Genomic DNA, 21,328 nt, shown 5'->3' on the forward strand with positions numbered 1-21,328 from the left:
AAAATTGAATAAGAGGAAATCAAATGTTGTTAATTTATCTAATATTGTTGACTCAATTTTAGATGTAGACGAAACGCGCGTCTGGCGTATAAAATTATAATCCTGGTACTTTTGATAACTATTAAAACCACCTTATAGAGAGTTCCTACTATAGCAAATACACATAGTCATTTACAGTGCAAGTACACAGACAGATTTTATTGGTCTATTATGCCGGCCTGAGTACTCGGAGTTTTCCACCAACTGTTCCGAGTACACAGTTATCGTCCCTTGATTTTCGTTGTCCACGAATAAAGTTCCTAGTGTGGATAGTGTGTTACTTATCAATCTTTTGTATACCCCTTCCAAATCTATTTATTCATGGTTTAAGCCTCAAACAGCAATTAGGAGTATACAATTACACTGTGAAAAAAAAAATTGATTCATGAATTTTAAAGGAAAGTAGTGATTTGGTCCAGCTCAAAAAGGTTAAAAATAAGTATTTTGGACGCTGTCAAAAGATTTCAAGACCCCCGGAACATAAATTTGTCCATATTTTAATTTAGAGCCGATGAAGTTTTCTATAATTTTGATATAATTTGTCCCAAAAGTAGTAAATAACACTGTAAAAATATTATTAAGCAAGCGCAGGTGAGATTTTTTTTAATCTCCATTAATTGTCTAAAAGAAATGCACTTCGAAATAACTGTGTACTTGGACCAACTGTCGGTAGTAAAACTGACAATCCTGGCAATCCAAGTTGATGTCGTGCGCCAATGTCTTCTATCTGTCTTCACGATAAGGGACAGTGGCATTATAGAACAACACAAGAACAAACTTCAACAAGAGCACAACTCATTAAGTCGATGCAAAGCACAAACTAACAACAAATGACAAACAGTACAAATCTCGTTCAAGCTAGTTCAAGGCCAAAAACGACTTATAAAAATTATGCATCTAAGACTAAACAAATGTTGAATAGAAATTGGCACTTAAATGTGCCTTATCGCCGGTTATGTCTTTAGTTTTTGGTTGACTTTATTGTAATAGGAGTAGAGTGTTCCATCTAAAAAGTTTGTATTGATTGTAGATGATCTTTCGGTTTCTACCAATGTATCGAACTTGTGTGGCAAGACTCTTGCAGATATAGAACCGGGTATCTGTTCAAGACTCTCATCTATATCTTTTACAGAATATTGACCTTTACAAAAGTTTTCTGTTTTTTTTTGTTATTGCTCGATTCCTTCAATTTGCTTGTTAGCTGCACTGCCTCCTGGTTACTACAGTCAAAAACAATTATAAACAAGGTTTATCCCACTATTATCTTTGGAAATATATGTAGCAAGTCAGGAATATGACAGTTGTTTCTTCACTCGTTCGTCGATTGATAACGTGTGGTTTTGTTAGTTTTCATGGACTCCTGAATTACAGAATTACTTTTGAGATAGTAATTTTTGTTATTCTTTTTTTTCAAATAGACATAGAAAGGGTATATAAAGAAATGTTCTGAATGTGCCACTTATATAATTTTAAATATGTTTAGAGGAATATACAATTATAAAGGTGTGATCCACATACTTCTGAGGCGGCTAGTCTGCTTACCCTTCTGGGACACCTGAGACCACCCCTAGTTTCTAGAGCGGTTCGTGTTGTTTAATCTTTAGTTTTCTATGTTTAAGTCTTGTGTAATGTTATTTATATGTTTGTCTTTTTGTTTTCAGCCATGACGTTGTTTGTTCATTTTCGATCTATAAGTTTGAGTGTTCCTCTGGTATCCTTTGTCCCTCTTTTTTTTTCGCTATAGACAAAATGACGTAAAAATAAATAAGAAACAGGTTGACGTGAATTGCTTTTTTGTGCCAGAAAAGAAAAAGAAACAAATGTTGTACAGAATTATACCGTCTTTTAATTTGAATGATACATGTATAACAATTAAAATCATGATTATGAATTAAAAATGAGAATACACAATTATGCGAAGTATATTTTGAAACATGAATAGTGACACAATTTGATAGATAAGCAATATATGCAATAGACTAGAATTTAAAAAAAAATGTTTTTCGACGACATCGTGATATTAAACTGAATAACTTCTTTCATTCTAGTTGTAATTCAAGTTTATGCAAGAAGGTGAAAATAACCTGTAAAGAAACAAGAGTTTGTATAAGTATAGAAACAAATAATATACTTTTAACAATAAATTTGAGAATTGAAATGTAAAATAAGTCAAAGATACAAAAACCATAAAAAAAGAGCGGATAACAATATAATGCATTTAAAAATATAGTGACCGTCATAATTTTACATTATACGGCGCAAGTTATTTCAATGGCTCTTTATGTCCGTTTGTGTTATTTAGCGAAATACGCTTTAAGATATTCATACATCATTGACTAGCTAATAGTTATCAAAAGTACCAGGATAACAATTTTATACGCCAGACGCGCGTTTCGTCTACATAAGACTCATCAGTGACGCTCATATCAAAATAGCTAAAAAGCCAAATAAATACAAAGTTGAAGAGCATTGAGGACCCAAAATTCCAAAAAATTGTGCCAAATACGGCTAAGGTAATCTTCTCCTGGGGTAAGAAAATCCTTAGTTTTTCGAAAAATTGCTAAGTTTTGTAAACAGAAAATTTATAAAAATGACCATTTAATTGATATTAATATTTAGGTTTGGGCGTTCCTGGTGATGACAAAACCCGAAAAGCTCCTCAGACACACGACATATATAAAGGCAGTGAAATGTTAAATGAACTCAACGACATTGAGTATGCGCGCTAATATATTAAGTTGCAATCAGTAAACTTGACGTTCATAACAAATTAAATATAACGTGATTAAAGTAACGCTTCAAGCCCATGTGACTTTAAAAGTGTTTGACTTTATGTTTGGATCATTTAGATACTTTCAAACGTAAACACTTCTCATTTTCTTTTCATTTGTTGGAAACTCCTTAAAGATCACGCCAGTAACAAACTATATGCTCATGGCAAATGCCATATACATTATCACTGTCGGATACAATTATCAAAGTTTGATTTAGAAAAACAAATCATGCAATGTAAAAGGGTGTAGATGGGGAATTACAGAACAGCGAATAATAAGCCAAAAAATTGAAAAAATTGAGAAAAATGGATTTGAAAAAAAAAGAATATAAAATAATGAGGTGCTAAAATATAAAGAATAGAGAAAAAATTAACGAATACAAACAAGGATGACCTTTATTTAAATAAATAACACAATTTAAAATACGTACGTTTTCAACACAATCCACATGACATTTTACAGTTAGTAGACATATATGAAGCGTAACTGCCACAGTAGCCTGTTTGGGCCCAGATATTACAGCTGTTATTCAAATCATGACAAACAGGAGCTGAAAAATATAACAATAATGGTTTAATCATCGCAAATTAATTATTCAATTAAAAACAAAGTTCAGAAAAAATAAAACTAAAGTACAGCCAGGCCTTGAACTCATTAAAATTTAAAGTCATTTTTTTGTACTAATGCTTTAAAATCAACCAATCAAAATGCTGGATTTTATGTTTCGGGCAAGATTTTTATCCTCGAGCACTGGCCGAAGTTTTATGACTTCAACCCTAGGTCTAAAATTTGTCCACATTAATTTAACAAACAATTGTTGTCAAATGTCATTTAGTTACTGGAATAAGTTTTCTTCTTATGAGTTTGTGTTGATAGGACAATGTTGTTTTTTTTACAATATTTAAGATATAGAGGCACCAATTCCTTCACAAATCAGTCAAATCAACTTATCATGCTGACCGTTAGATTTGCGAAAATTATCTTTTTCATTTTTTTTTTCATTTTCTCAGTTTTTCTTGATTCATTTCTACAATCTTGTATATTACTACTTTCTTGTACATAACTACAGTCTTGTACCTTACTACAAACTTGTTTGTGCCACATGTTTCAATTTGTTTAGTTAAATAAATTATACATGTACGTTTTCTGTAAATCAAATGAGGAAGATGTCTTTCATTGATTTAGACAAAGTAACGAAAATAGAAAACATCGATATTGAAATTAAGTTTCCAAATTTTAAATGACCTACAACAATATATGTAATATTTTACAAAAACTGCTATCTATTGATTTTTTGACAATTTCTTGAACAGCGCCATTCTAAGAAAAAAAGGGCAAATTAATCCTATGCACGCCGTCACAAATTTGTTGGCCGTTATTGAATCACTTTTACAGCTGACAGCGCATATTTTCCTAATGTGGTAACTATAATCCCGACCCTTTTTTCACGAATGTGATCTACCGACTATGACGTATTGTCAGGTTTGTACGAGCATGATCAAGACGACGAGTGTAATATGGTGGAGCAGAATCTGCTTACCCTTCTGGGGATTACTCCCCAGTTTATTGTGGGTTTTGTGTGACTCAGTCTTGATTTTTCTATATTTCGTTCTGTGTACTATTTATTATTTGCCTTTGAGATCTCTTTCTTTTTTTAGCCATGGCGTTGTCAGTTATTTTTAAAAGAGGGACGAAAGATACCAGATAATCTAGCTATGTCGGTGTTTCTTCGAAATTAAACTGCAAACCAAATATATCGTATAAATGTCGTTGACCAAAACTAAAATCTAATAAATGAACTGAGTAAATAATCATCTTAACCATTACATAGGAATATAACAGTAACAAATAAAATTCACCGCTATTAAAGAGGATATTATTTAAAAGGGACAGTCAAACTCATCAATCGAAAATAAACTGACAACGCCAAGGCTAAAAATGTAAAAAAAAAAAAACCAGACAAACAATAGTACACATGACACAACATAGAAAACTAAAGAATAAACAACACGAACCCCACCAAAAACTAGGATTGATCTCATGTGCTCCGAAAAGGTAAGCAGATCCTGTGGCACCCGTCGTGTTGCTCATGGGATAACTTATGAGTTTGAATGTTTCTATAGTATTTTTTGCCTCTCTTTTATCTTAATCTGATTAAATCCAATATGACCTTACCGTGTGAGACTTTATCGCAAGCATTGCAGGATTTTGCACAAGATTCTAACATATATGCTGGATTTCTAGTACATTCTCCAGTCGAGGCCCAAGATAGGCAATACTTATTGTGGTCCTTACATTTTGCTGAAAATAAGATTAACATTGTTTTAGACTACTTCAGTTGCTTCAACTCAAGATGTGGACTTTATTAACATTATTTCAACATTTAAAGAGCTACAATAAAAAAGAACACATTAGGAACAATAATTCAAGGGACAAGAAATGTTCCAAATAACATAAAAAATGTGATGCATGCATGTATGTTAAAATAACTAGCTTCGCGGTAACAACGTTAAGGAGCATTAAGGTCCATTTTTTCTGAAAGGTATTATCAAGGTGATTTATTACTTTGGTACAAAATCCTTATTATATCGATATATTCAGAGTTTGTAAAGTTTATTCAAGTCATAATAAGCTAAATATCCAATACATTGCCAATTTATTTTTGGATATAATTTTTATGTTGGGTTCTACCTTTAAAAAGGGAATATATATATTTATTTATGTGCGCAGTTGATGATATTCAAACTTCTTTTTTTTCTTTGTATCTATGTATACTAGACTACCTATTGTTGTTACTTTTTTTTAATTGTATTAATGTCTTATATTGTGCTATGCTCCTTAGCTTGTAAGCCAATTATATTTAATTGATTTAAAACATCTTCTTCTTTACCTACATGTAGGACCATATTGCGAATACATGTCAACACAGACAAACCGACTACTTGGATGAAATTAACACTGTGTCAGATTCACGCATAAAAGATAAACAAATTACAATTAAATAAAGGCAACAGTGGTATACCGCTGTTCAAAACTCATAAATCCATGGACAAAAACCAAAATCGGGGTAACAAACTAAAACCGAGGGAAACGCATTAAATATAAGAGGAGAAGAACGACACAACACCGAAACGGACCAAGCAACAGACAAAACACCACGAGAATAACAAATATAACATCAAAACCAAATACATGAATTTGGGATAGACAAGTACCGTGCATCGTCTTATCTCAATATTTAAACCTGTTTAAAGCGAACCTCTTCTGGACTTAAGATCTTGTTTGGTTTTGGCCGATTCTCGGTTTTGCAGGTTCACAACGCATGTTGTTGTATGACAGGGTTTAAAAACATGTTTGCTTTATACAGGTCTTTAAGTTTGTGCAGGATTCGGTTAAGCCAGGTTTCACTTTAATAGATACAGAAATATAGTCTTACCAGTTGTGTCTGTGTCACTTCTACTTGCACATTGGTTACACGATTTCTTACAGTACTTTAACATATACGACGGGTTTCTCCTACATTCTCCCCTCCTGGCCCAAGACGCACAATTATTATTACTGTCTTTACATCCTGAAATAAATAATATTGGTATGTATTCATTCGAATATACATGTAGTCTGTATTTTTTTCAATTTATTGTTCCGTCTCTTTTTCGATACACCAAAAAACTTTTAAATATTTTAATGAAACCATTCTATAAGATTTCTTTCTTTCTATCTCAAAAATATACCCTAGCTCAAACTTTCCTCCCGCAAACAAGAACATCACATAAACGTATTAACTTTAGGCAGCAACCATTTGATTTTCTGGGGGGTGGGGGGGGGGGGGCTATGTTTTTTTTTTGAAAAAAAAAATTGTTTCCAGTTTTTGGAGAAAAAAATCATTTGTTTTTGTCTCCGAGAAAAAAAATTGTTTGTTACACCCTCATCTGACACTATATGTAATGCTAACATTGAAAGAAAAAATTGTTTTCGACTTGTCGCCAAAAAAATAGATTGTTCTTCGCCAAAGGCGAAAAAAAAGTTTGTAGAGAACAAAAAACATAGCCCCCCCAAAAAAAAATGGTTGCTGCCTTAGTCATTAAAAAAAGAAAGTTTACCATAATATAATAGCTTCTTCCACAAAAAAACTAGCCGCCACGAAATATGACAAGCGGATTGCTTAAATTTGGCGTTAAAACACAAAATTCAGAATCAAATTAAGTTAAAGGATGATGATGACGATAGTGTTATAACCCTTTTCTTATACAAACCTCCTCCTCCGCTCCCTCCACCACCACCGGTCCCTCCTCCTCCTCCTCCACATTTATTACAAGACTTTTTACAGCTAGTCGACATGTAACCCGGATTCTTCGTACATTCCCCAATCCTTGCCCAGTAAGCACAACTGGTACTTTTATCTGTGCATGATCCTGTTCAAATGTATTCCAATATTAGGTTAAATTGATATTGTAACGGACATAATCATACATATACAGTGCCGGATCAAAAACCTTTTATAAAGGGTAGGCACAGGGTCCCCGACCCACCTGGACCCGCCTATCATGATAAAGAGCATTGTTTGTGACAATGATAACTCTTCTTTCTATAACAAGATATTAGTATGTATACATAATAATTAGAAAGCTCAAGTTCAATTAAGGAATTACTGTACGTAATATTTGTTTACGTCTACGAAAAAAAAACATAAAAATGTTGTGCACACTTAATATCCCGCGTTTGATTATAAAAAATAGCTTTGATGGAGGTTTAAAATCACAAATTAGAATAAAATTGACCTTGAACAATTAATTCATTTGATGATGCTGATTATTTTGGTTCTCACATTTCAATGTGAAATGTATGTTGAGTACGGTACTTACCTACGGTACCACCTCCTCCTCCTCCGCCGCCGCCGCCGCCACCACCACCACCACCACCGCCGCCACCTCCTCCTCCACATTTGTTACATGATTTCTTACAATTAACTGACATATATTTAGAGCTCTTTGTACATTCTCCTTGCTTCTGCCAGTAAGCACAGTTAGTGTTATCATCTTTGCAAGCTTAATATATTTGTTATAAACAGAATGAAACATCACATTCATTTTTTTATCAATATACAAACATGTTAAGAACTTACAAATTTCTGAAGAAAAATGAAAAAAGGTGAATAATTTGAATTATGAAATATACTATAATTTTTGGTGGTCAGTCAAAAATTTTACATTTTGGCAAAACAACATAATAAGCTTGTTCATCTGTCTTCTGCGTGGATTTTTGAATTTGAATTTTAGAACAAAGTAAGTGTAAACCATGACATCTTGTCTTGAATACGCTCACACGCTGGAAATAAGATATGGTTTCTCTTTCTTAAATGAAATTTTCTATGTTGATGATAGTGTATTTTTGTCTTATGTATATCCTGTAAGTGGTATATATAAGATATATTTTCAACATTAAACTGTAACGGCTTTTTTTTCACGAATCTTAATTATGCAATCAACTCAAACACGTCAATGTCTTCATTTGGTCGTTTCTTTGTTTTTTGACAAAATGTTCATAAACAATATTTAATCAGATAGAATATAAAAGTAAAAAACTAAACTCACTTGATCCGCCACCGCCTCCTCCTCCTCCGCCGCCACCACCACCACCACCGCCACCGCCTCCGCCTCCGCCACCTCCGCCACCAGAGCACAGTTTAACTGGATTTCCTGGACAATAGCATTTACAGTCCTTACCAACGAATCCGTTACCAGAACATTTCTTGTTACCACATTTATCTGTAAATAAACATGAAAATGACATTCAAGAGGTTCCAGTAAGGGTAACATTATTCCTACAATCTCTTATAAAATAACCACATTCTTTATTATTTTTTGTTGTTTTACTTTACTTTCTAATTTCTGTATTTAAGTGCCATGTTAATCTGGACCCTCCTCCCCCTTGTATAACAAGCATGGAATATTTTACATTGGACATAAAAGAACCGGCTTACAATCATACAGTCACTCGATATTTTTCCGGAATTTGATTATTTTTTTCAATATGACACTTCTATTTATGCGAGTCTGCTATTATACAAACTCCAAAATCGGAAATTTAAATAATTTAAAAAAACTGAGAATACCGGAAGAAAAATGTATACCACAAATGAAACAACATCGGTGGTTGTTATCTACTCTTTGATCTGGTTGTTGTCTCTTTGACATATTCCCCATTTCCATTCTCAATTTCAATCTAATCTTGTGTTTTTAAAATCACTATTTAATGACATACCTCCACACTTATACATAATATTCAGCAGTTTTACGTCACTAAAACTGAATCCAGGGCTTTTTCCAATAACGTTTAGAAATTTTGAATCTTTTGGTATGATAGTGTCGTATCCATTGTGTGAAAACGCCTGAAATAAATAAACATTTTTAAAGTGGATAACAACGTCGCCTTTTCACTAAATATATAAACAGGTACGAATCTGATGTACAGTATTTGTCGTTTGTTTATGTAATTTACGTCTTTCTCGTTTCTGGTTTTATATAGATTAGACTGTTTGAATGGTTTTACACTAGTAATTTTAGGGCGCTTTATAGCTTTTTGTTCTGTGTGAGCCAAGGCTCCGTGTTGAAGGCCGTACATTGACCTATAATGGTTTACTTTTATAAATTGTTATTTGGATGGAGAGTTGTCTCATTGGCACTCACACCACATCTTCCTATATCTATATGTCTCAGTTCCTTGCACAATATCTTTGAACAAAAAGTATCGACCATTTTTTTTTTTATAATTTTTTAGTGTAGCATAACACAGCACCATTTTAATAAAAAAAAAAAACTTTAAAAGATGTTAGGTCTTTATTTCTATGACTTACTGTACCTGGCACTTGAATTTCGCGCGTAAAATTTCTTATTTTACTTGAAGATTTAGAGTCACCTACGAATAGTTTTATTAAGGTGGTGCCTAACACTACAGGGAGATAACTCTGTAAAGTCAGCTAAACGTTTTAATTACGTTGTGTTGTAAAAGAATTATTAAGCTTCTCAATGATCAAAATTGGTGTTTGTCAAATTGCTATATAACCAGTGTAATTTTTCTGACAAAACGGGTTTTTTTTTTTTATATTTTAACATTTTTGTTAAAGGGTCAAAGTAAATACTTTGTCAAAATTTTATGAAAACTAAACTAGCCAAATTAATTTTAGTGAAAGTGTTGGGTACCACCTTAAGTGGACGTAAAAGACATTGTAGTATAACATATAGTATCGTTTTGCTGATGACAACCAATAGTTTAAGTCTCGGTCCTCATCATGTAACCAAATCTATACCAGGTGTAAGAAGGAGCAATTACTAATAGTATAGAGGTGGTCGTTTGTTCATGTCTGTCCTATGTGTTTGTCTAGAATGTTTTGCTATAGATTAGAACGCTAGTTTTCTTGTTCGAGTTTCAAATTTTTCATCTCGGGACGTTTTATAGCAGACTATGCGATATTGATTTGACACATTTGCATGCTGTACCATGGTATAGATTATTTTTGGTAAAAACTCCACTTCATTTGAACTAGGGAGATCCAAAAGTTGGAGGTCGAACGGTTACCTATAATTATTAACGTCCACTTTTTCTGAAATCTTGTTGATAAATTTTTAGCTATCCGGCTCAATTAAACTTACAAACACCATAACAATCGCATGTTTAAAAAAATACCTTTCTCCCATAATGCATCACACTGTAATAATCGTATGGTACATCATATGCGTTGATAATGCTCCATGTATACTTTTGGAAGTTGTACCTGACGGATGGCGGTACGTTGTTGAGTCTGAGAGATATATATTGATCCCGATCCGGTCTCGTCTGTTCGTGGTGGAAACCTGCAGCATGACCTAGCTCGTGTATTATAATACGTTTCTGAAATAAACAAATCAGAACACTAGAAAAAAACTATAATATTCCATAATGATTCACCGTCAATTAGGCAAGAATTAACCAGTAAGCGGATGTCTTAGTGTTTTTGAATTTGGTCCTACCGACGTTTTTAGATATGTGTCATAACTCAGGTCTCAACCATTTCCAGGAAACATTTTGTATTGGTATGAGATTTAATTTTCTTTACTGTAAACGATTCATTATGCAGCAGTGGCGGATCCTGGGGGGGGGGGGGGGGGGGAGGGTTGCGGGGTTGGAACCCCTTTTTTGGGACGATCAATGCATTTGAATGGAGACATATAGTTGACAAAGTGAATATTAACAAAGAAGGGACATAAAGGTTACAAAACATTTATATTACAAAAAAAGTAAGAAGCTTTATCCTACGTGAAGCAATCTAATGAGTAGAGTATTACAAAACACAAAATTGTTTTTCTTGCTTATACATGTATCTACACAATTTTAAGTATAGATTAAAAAGGCAATTACAAACAGAAGCAATGAAAATAAATAAACTTACTATCCTACAACCCGAAGCCAGTGAAACAGTTTGTGCACCTCCTTGCATACCAACAAAGGATGAACAGCTGTAAACAAACACCAAAACAATAAATAATACAAAAGACATATTAAATGCATGTGATTAGTGAAGGCCGCACTGTGAATTTAAGACGAAGACCAGTAACAAAAGTGCTGAGTCTTTGCTTTTGTTATTTTTGTTTGCCTGTAATGTACTGACTTTTGGTCATTGATGGACATCCAATATCCCTAGCTTTTCTTTTCTCGGAAAAAATCACAAAGTTTTCATAATTCAACGCAATACATGTCACATTTAATCCTAACAACTAACAACAGCAACAAAACAGAACTTGATATAGATATTCAGAGAAACGGGTAATGAACACTTATGTATGTTTAAATATTAAGGCAGAAATAAAGATGGTGCATCCAAAAGGCATAAAGTTTGAACCTCAAGCATTTTTCTAGTCAATAGAAAGTTGTTATTTTGCTGTCATTCTTTAACTAGGGTTTGTACTTTGAAATGAATACTTATGTATGTTTAAATAGTAAGGCAGAAATAAAGATGGTGCATCCAAAAAGCACAAAATTTGAAACTCAAGCATGTTTTCTAGTCAATAGAAAGTTGTTATTTTTTCGGTCATTCTTTAATTACGCTCTATGTATAATACGATTGTATAAAACAACTAAAATTTAATTACAACATTATCTAAATCTAATAAAAAAATTATAACAAACCCTCCTCCATTTTGTATTCTGATTTTGTTTCTGTCGTTATATGTTGCTGGTCTAAATTTTAAACATGTGTACGTGTTGTAATCATTCATAGCAGCAGTGATCTGTCGACGGTCATTGGAAGCTTTAATATTGAAAATACTTTGTTATTTTATGTCTTCAATGATATCTCTCATATACATGTAACATCGAATTTCGCATATTCAGAATCTAATGCATTGTGGGTAATATTTTCAAAAACGTAGATAAGGTCTTGTGACATAGCGATGACTACTGTACCTCTCTTTGGACAATTTCACCTAAAATGTCTGTTTTTTTTCAAACGTCGTTGTTACCCGAAAGTAATGTGATGCTACTGTCATACAAATGAGAGGTTTAGCGGTTTAAAACTAGCATTAATCCACCATTTCTATATATTAAATACCTGTACCAAGTCAGGAATATGATTGTTGTTGCCCATTTGTTTGATGTGTTTTATTATATGATTTTGCCATTTGATTTTGCCAATTGATTAGGCACTTTTCGTTTTGAATTTTCGTACTTTTGAGGTTTTACTTTTTTTTCTATTTTACATTATATAATTCTCATCGAACATTGTAAAGATACATGTACATGTCAATCTCATTTTGTATGACAGTAACATATAATGGACTTTTACGGATCCAGAAAGTTGCTTACCCCTTCTCTCAATTGTAAAACTTTCGCAGACGCAAAATCACATGCGCAGTGTGTGATTTTCGATGCAACACCAAGAAGAAGAGAGTTTGCACACACAGAAATAGATATATGACATATAAATTGTCTGTTCTTTGTGACGTACTAAGAATACACCGCATGTTTAATTCTTCGTAACATGCGAACTGCGAGTTTATGTATTAATTATAACACAATCAGAAATTACTTTGAAAGGACTGTTTCTAAATTACACACCTACATGTATAGATCACATAGAAAATAACAATGGCAATGTGGAATGTGTTTAAGAGACAACAACCCGGTCAAAATCAGACAACATCATGATATTATACATGTATTGGAAAATAACAATGACACGAACAGGCTTTAACATTAGGCACTGTTGTTTTAATTTTTACATATTTTGATTTACTTAATCAGGTTATATTAGATATTTCATATTGCATAAATACTTACAAAAATAACCATTTATTTCATAGGGAATTGTGTTTGAAGTCCATCTACGGTTAGTGTTTCGTAGAGCATTTCTCTTTTTTATAGCATTGCCACCAGCTGCCATCCTTAAAGAAACAAAAATTGTTTAAATAGGATTATCAGTTAAAATATCATAGGAAATAATTATCAAATGTACCAGGTTTTAAATGCAATACGTCAGACGCACATTTCGTCTACATAACTCACCAGTGGCGCTCAGATCAAAATAGTTATAAAACCAAACAAGTACAAAGTTGAAGAGGGTTTATGACACAAAATTCCCAAAACTTGGGCCAAACACTGCTTAGGTAAATATGTCCAATGAATTTGACACTTGGTATATTAGTACATTTATTTGTGCGAGATTCTCCGAGCATTCATATCCTATTTGTAACAAACTTAAATAAACTATTCTGAAACATGAAGTAACAGTTTTAGTATAAAATATTTTGTGTAGCATCATTCATACTAATTAAAACCGCAGATATATAAGGGTAGTTAATGTTTAAAACTGACATGCACGAACCAACCAACCAACCAATCAATCAAGCAATCAATCAATCAATCAATTAATCAATCAATCAATGCATGTTTCCGTTTCTACCCAGTCGCTATTTGACAACCTGAAGGCATACATTATTTAATGGAGAGTACCAACCTCACTCAACCTCTTTTTAACTTAGACAATGGTGTCACAACACAAAAAATTTGTAAGGGTTCCGCGGAACCCAGTGTCTCGCCTACTTTTGCTGTAATTCGCAGGCTCAACAAAAATGAGGAAAAAAATCAATAAAAATATTCCTCTTGATACTATCTTATGATTGTAAGAAGTTTGGTAAAAAATCTACGATAGTTAATGAATCTAATAAATGTTTTGAAAACTTTAACTGCAGACTTAAGCTTTATGTAATGTTAACAGGAAGAAAATCTAAGTCCATTTAAAAGTAAAATACAGAAAAAATGGAGTTATCTTTTACAAAATTTACTGCTGGATACTATCTTATGATCATAAATAAGCTTCTGTTCAAGTTTGGTACAAACCCAGGATAGTTTAAGAAAGTTATTAAAATTTTAAAAACTTTAACCACAGAGTGAATGTAATGTTTCCCGGCAGAAAAACTAAGTCCATTTAAAAGTAAAATACGGAAAAAATGGATTTATTTTGTTTACAAAATTTACTTCTGGATAGTTAACTATCTTATGATCATAAACAAGCTTCTGTCCAAGTTTGGTACAAACCCAGGATAGTTTAAGAAAGTTATTAAAATTTTAAAAACTTTAACCACAGAGTGAATGTAATGTTTCCCGGCAGAAAAACTAAATCCATTTAAAAGTAAAATACGGAAAAAATGGATTTATTTTTTTGATCCAGTATAGTTTAAGAAAGTTATTAAAATTTCAAAAACTTTAACCACAGAGTGAATATTTGTGGAAGCCGCCGACGACGACGGAATGTAGGATCGCTTAGTCTCGCTTTTTCGACTTAAGTCGAAGGCTCGACAAAAAGGACAAGCATACAAATTTTACTGCACCACACAATGGAATATGTCTTAATGTCATACGAAACGAATGACTGGTGAAAAATAATGTTTATCCAATTCTTAAACCAATGCATGTGTATATCATAAACTTAGTCTTCTGTGCATTATTTAATAATTTCTTACGCAAAAATATCGTATAATCGTCATTTTGTTTTTTTGTCTCTGTATGTTATGATGAAATCTTATAGTAAACAATCAACAAAGAAGCATGGATATTGACCACGTGTATAACATGAACAATCAAATAATTGTTAATTTCAATGACAGATCCATGCTTATTGCGACCATCGGATTTTTACGAGAAGGGTCACGCTTAGGTCACTTGCATACGGAAAATATGTCGGCGAATTGCTTCCTGGAAGCAAGCAATAAAACAAAGTAAACTTCTTCTAAATGTGGACAAATAAAAGAATTTTCTTAAAAAAAAGGATGTACATAAGTTTCATAATGACAAATAAATGTATTCATCTAGTTATAAAAAACATAAATGCATTTTTTAATTTGAGGTTTCATATGACTTAAAGATTACAACACTTACATGTCCTGCTCCTCACTCCATTTATCAATATAGGCAAGGATATCTAATTCATATTTTATTACAGTGTTTTCCCCACTAGCATCATAGAAGAAATTGAATTCGTCACCTACAATAAAACCACAGGTCTACTAACTATAGAAATATATTTAATGATAAGGAGGTAGCAACACAATATTTTTAAAGAGGCTGTCCAAGTAAATATCAGGCAGATTATATGATACTGGTGGCACAAAATAATTTTTTTCCCACTGAATTTTTGGTTCCAATGCACTGTTTATATCATACAAAGGATATTTATGTTAAAGATATTTTTGAATCAATAGTGGATGGCTTAGTAAATGATTTTATAGTTCACTAACTATGCAACAAAATTGTGTACAAAATGAAGAGTTATCTCCCCTTTTCAATGAAGTTTCAGTGCTTTCTATGTATTTTTTTCTCTTTATTTGTTGCAGTTAATAAAGAAATACAGTTTTACTTCGAGAAAGAATGAATTTGTGATATGAAATAGATGAAAACATTTTGAAAACAAAATATGTCATGTGCCATCCACTGCTTGTCTTTTCCATAGACACCAATTTACTTTGAAGTAAATTAAAGTTAAATCTCTGAATTCTGTTACCATATTGTATGTATACAAGAAACTTTTTGAATACGAATGATAATAACAAACAAATTATTGGTATTAGTTAAAAAAAATGTTTTCTAGTGAAAAGAGGATCAGAAAAATAAGCGTTGTATAAGTTCTGTCTGTTTTCATATTTGATACTGAATGAGACGAAAACAAAAGAGGGGCGAAAGATACCAGAGGGACAGTCAAACTTACTTGAATTAGCTGCCGACTCAATTAGATCATTTATGTCTTGTCCATACACAACAAACTGTAAATAATCAAATTAATAGATTGCAATAAGAAACAGTTTTTTTTTTTTACAATTGCTTTTATTACATGTACAACACGTATAATAATGATAAGATCATTAGACTAAAAAAGAAAAACGATTGGAAAGTCAGACGAGTTGCGGTTGGAGGATTGTTATTCCTGATTCCAGAAAAAATGAAATATTATTTTCCGGATATTGTAAAATTAATCATGAATTCCCGAGTCTCGATAGGCATAAATCCAAATCACCGCGACAATAAAGGCTCATTTCTAAATTCACGTAAAAAGGAAGACCCAATCCATACGTCCAGACGTCCTGTAAAAAGGGCTGTCCATCCCTCTAAGACATATACACATATTGAGAGCGCACGGAAGTTAAGGGTCAACACATGTCTTTAATATCCCTGTCAGATGGAGTGGTGGTGCTAAAGATTTTTGAACAATCACATTTTTTTTTAAACTGAAGGTCAACTTCTTATTTTCATTAGAATGTATAGAGTATATCTATCAATGTTTTTTTTTAGTTTTAATTGTAGAAATTTCAATACGTTCAAACTACTGTTCAGCACTTCTTGTGACTGTTGAAATTTTTCTTCATTAATGAACGTTAAACATGTTTGTTTTTTTCTTTCAAATATTTCTTTAAAGGACTTCGCTCTCGAGAATAACTAATTTATACCTAAACAAAAGAACATAAATGTTTAGCTTTACTTCCAGGTAGGTGACCGTTTTGTAGTGGACATTTTCACATAAAGGACTTCGCTCTCGAGAATAACTAATTTATACCTAAACAAAAGAACATAAATGTTTAGCTTTACTTCCAGGTAGGTGACCGTTTTGTAGTGGACATTTTCACATGTTTCATTTTTTCCCCCAAACTTCCTAAATTTCAATAGTAACACTGATATTCTATTCATTATTTTAAAACCAGATACTGAAGGAGATTTGAACCGTTTCGTAGTGGACATTAAAAAAATACGGTATCACTCTGGTCTATATGATGTGCTCTTTTTTTCCAACATTTAAACTGCTGTTATAAAAGCCGAAAATCTTTTGTAAGACCCTTATGTTTGTAACTCTTGCAAACATTGAGAATGAATGTTGAATTGGGCGATTAGGGACATGCTATTTTTGGTTATTTTGAATCCTTCAGGAATCAACAGCTTATTAGACCCTCTTAGAATAGATTTTTTTTTGCATAAAAATGTTAAATCTAATTGCATGTACTTACTGTACAAAAACTCACTTGTCAAGATCAAACACATTTTTTTTTAAAGTGGATGGAAAAAGAAATCACGGTTTTGTTGAAAAACGCCCATAAATTGAGATATATAAGTAAATTTGTCTTAGATATTAACCTGTAAGTTTCTTCATTTATTTTTATTTTCCATTAATGTGTGATAGGGATAATTTGTGTAAATTATGCATCTTCATTTGGAACTGTTTGAAAAGGGTATTCTTCATAAATATGATACTTTTGAACTTTCGTTAACAAACTGTTCGGTCATAAAATGTCATTTTATTGTTAAACTATTCATTGTTTTATCGAAATCATTTGATTTGCAATATGTGTCCGTCCAAGTAATTTCATTATGATGTAACGATTCTTCTTTGTAAAGGTTTTTGTATTATAAGTAATAATTAAGTGTCAAGTATATTTTCACAAAGTCAGAAATTTGTTTCAAGATAATTCTTTTTGTAAATAATAGATAAAGTCACAGCTTTATGAATGAATGAATGAATGAATTTTATTTCTCATAAACTACAAGTTACATAGTTACAGAGAATATATAAGCAATTACTTAAAATATTGAAGCACATGTGAACAATACAAACATAAACATTAAATTACAAACTAACCAGGAGGAGTGACCCTCACATTTATAATTTTTATAAATCTACAAAGTTTTTCAAGAACAATATGATTATTAGAGCTCATTAATTGTTGATATTTATAAATATTTGGACGAAGAGTACAATAGTTTGGTAACAACCTCTTTCTTTCTTGAGTAAGAGCATTACATGACATAACATAATGATATTCATCACCTACATTGTACGTCACTTGATTCGCAAAGATGGCACAACCTATCATTTCTTGATATGTTATTCCACCTTCCCGTCTCGATAGGTAATCGGTGACTTCCACATCTAAATTTACACAATAAAAATTGATTATATATTGACAATTTGGAAAAATAGCTTTCTAATTTAATATCAGTTTTAAAAATTCTATAACATAAGCATTTGGGAGTAGTGTTAATTTCGCTTAGGCAATTCTGCAAAAACTGGTCTTTAAGTTTCAACTCAATACTTTTGATTACCCATTTATCTAACATTTGATTCGACCAGATATTTGACATTCCACAGGTATCAAAAACAGTTTTTACAAATGATATCCATTTACAGTTAAGACCATAGTTATGAAAATTAATATACAATAGTTTATATAAAAGACATGAAATTTTACTTTCTTCTTTACAGAGTTCTTAAGTTTTCTTACGTAAAGAATAATTAATCCTCTAGTAATTTCAATTACGCCGCTATTTAGCCTAAAAGCTCAATCGACAGATTTTTGTTATAATCTTTTGTTAATTCTTATCGTATTGTTTCATTATCATTTTGTTATCTCGTTTCTATTATGAAATTGTCACCATGTTAATTCTTGATTTAAATATGTTTTCTGAAGTTCTAAACTTCAGTGAGAGTCGGGCTTTCGTACTGGCAACATCCGCTCGATTTGTCAATTTGTATTTATCTGTTTAATGTGTTAAAAAACATCATTTTGTAAAACAACATGTACAGTATTCCATCCTGAATCATTAAATTGTTAACTACTGCATAGGACTTGTGTCTAATTCTACAAGTGGAGTTAAAGCGAGTATTCTCAGTCAAGTGACTAGATCCTAGTCATCGTCAATGTTGGCATCGCCAACATCTGCAACCGGTCGTTGGTTGCAGCTCGTTATCAACTTCAAATCAGTAGCCAGTCTCTCGGTTACAAATGTCATCAATTAAGTGGACATTTGCATTTTAACACACAAAATACAAATGAAATGCTGAAAGACACATTAATTATTTTTCAGTTACTATTATCCGATAAAGAAATTACGATTATCAAACAAGACAAATTCCATAGAGTTACGATTATCATCCCGAATTTTTCAAGGGCAATTTTCAAAGCTCTAAGCCAATTCCAGTGCACCGTTACGATTCAAATATGATATAATGGTATAGAAAAACCTTGCAGCTGAGTAACTATTGACAAAAACATGCTTCATTTGAGAAAAATGACTGTACAGATTTTACCTATATCTGCCGTCTCCATATTGGGATAATCGTAATTGCAGTTACGATTATCTCTTTTTATACCAGTGACTTGGAAGAGAGTTGTCTCATTGGCACTCATTCCACATACATGTATTCCTATATCTATTGGTATACATGTATATATAAAATCATTGCAAACAATCTATCATCAACCGGGGCTTTGTTCAGACGTTTTGGATTTGTGATCTTTATAAAAGTTATAAAAAAAAAATGGTAATACCTTATGGTATACACATTGGAATAAAATACAACGAGTAAAAGAAAAAGGTTGAAACGCGTTTCGGAAATGTCCCTCTTTTAAAACGAAATCATTAAAGAAAACAGTACTGTTGAAATCATTTTTATGTTATCTTAATTCTTTGTTTTGTTAGATTTAGAAATATGTTTGCGATAAAAGATTGATTTCTTATCTTGAAAATTAATCTAAATTGAAATTTTTCACGGCATACTATCTTTGCATATCTTCTTTAGGTCGATTATGATTATGACTTTATTTTACAACCGAATTAACAGTCAGTTTATTGAAACATAAATTAGAATGTATCTACACATTGGTTTTGAACATGCAATTTTTTGGTTTTACAACAAAAAAAACCTGTGTTACATGTACTTAGGCGTGACGTGCTTCCCCCTTTTCACGTATAAACAAGATACGTATGTATGTCTGTAACTTTAAGTTATTGCGAAAAGGTTCAGTTAAAAAGTATGCACTTATTCGTCAATACACAGATCTTCAACGTACTTATTGAAAGAAAATCGACTCCTTTACACCATAATTTAGACCATAGATCTAAGCTTACAGTCTAGTACATATTACGAAAAAAAAACAGATTTCTTGTTTTTCCTTTTTGAAAACCTAGTTCCGAATGCATTATATTATAGAATGTACACAGTGAGTCCCGACCTTTCATCATAGACAAATGACAAGAAATACGTCTTTATCGCTGTTTGTCTGCAAAAGTTTTGAATAAGTTGAAAGATATGGTCCCGGGGTATATCAATTTGTGCCTGTTTCCCGTCAGAGTGCATGGTACGACTCTGTCCTAATTCCGTTCGTTGACTAATTATGATGTTTTATTGTGACAGATATTTCATAGATTGTTTCGACATTTAAATGTACATGTATCAAATATTCGTCGCTGGACATTAATAAACCAATCAAGGAATTGAAATGTATGTAGTATAACTGGCACCTTCTAGCTGTCACGTTCATTTAATAACCAACCCAATATATACCCAAATGGAATAATAAAAAATTGACAAATATGAGCCCCCCCTTTTTCTCTACAGAAAAAAAAAGAAAAAAGAAACAAAGTTATTAAGTTATTAAGAAAATCGAAACAAATTAAAACAAAAACAAAACATTTAATTGTACCATTGTTTTTTTTGTGCCTTTTACTGCATTCCCCTGCTTTTATTCTTATTTCTTACATTTAACTCGCTCCAGGGTGTAACAACAACAATAAAAAAAAGAGCTAAAAATATAAAAAAATCAAAAGGCAGTTCAAAGTAAAAACTGCCATATTAAAAAATAAGTTTAAAATTTAGATTAAATAAAATATTGAATTTTAAAATATATAAGTAAAATGTCTTACCAAACTATTCGCCAAGGTCAGAATCAACGCACACGCACGTTCAGCGTGCATACTCGTGGACACTTTTTTCTCAACTAATGAGATCAATGATGATGGTAGGTCTAAAGTTGAGATCAAATGGTTCCTTCATATACTTTAATCACCTTCATACTTTGATAACTACTGAGATTGGGGCAATTATCTTAATCATCCCTAATGCCCGAGGTTACGACTAAACAACTAAGACTATTAATGCCATCCCAGCACCGGGTGACATTACACAGTCTCACATTTATACTACTTGTATGTACAATCGATGT

At 32.1% G+C, this 21,328-nt stretch overlaps 1 protein-coding gene across 1 annotated transcript; it reads right to left on the reverse strand.

The window, feature by feature from the left end:
• Window positions 1–1,967: 1,967 nt before the first annotated feature.
• On the reverse strand, window positions 1,968–21,123 carry LOC134694411 (zinc metalloproteinase nas-14-like). Its single transcript, XM_063555421.1, has 15 exons — window positions 21,030–21,123; window positions 16,048–16,102; window positions 15,222–15,327; window positions 13,125–13,228; window positions 11,976–12,096; window positions 11,239–11,305; window positions 10,497–10,700; window positions 9,075–9,201; window positions 8,405–8,578; window positions 7,676–7,858; window positions 7,067–7,225; window positions 6,250–6,384; window positions 4,989–5,114; window positions 3,244–3,363; window positions 1,968–2,123 (listed from the first exon to the last, which is right to left on the reverse strand). Exons 1-14 carry the CDS (start codon window positions 21,078–21,080, stop codon window positions 3,248–3,250), a joined length of 1,728 nt encoding a protein of 575 aa, XP_063411491.1. The 5' UTR covers window positions 21,081–21,123; the 3' UTR covers window positions 1,968–2,123; window positions 3,244–3,247.
• Window positions 21,124–21,328: the final 205 nt, after the last annotated feature.

Source organism: Mytilus trossulus, chromosome 13 (genome assembly GCF_036588685.1).
Source record: "Mytilus trossulus isolate FHL-02 chromosome 13, PNRI_Mtr1.1.1.hap1, whole genome shotgun sequence".
NCBI classification, from domain to species: Eukaryota; Metazoa; Mollusca; class Bivalvia; order Mytilida; family Mytilidae; genus Mytilus; species Mytilus trossulus.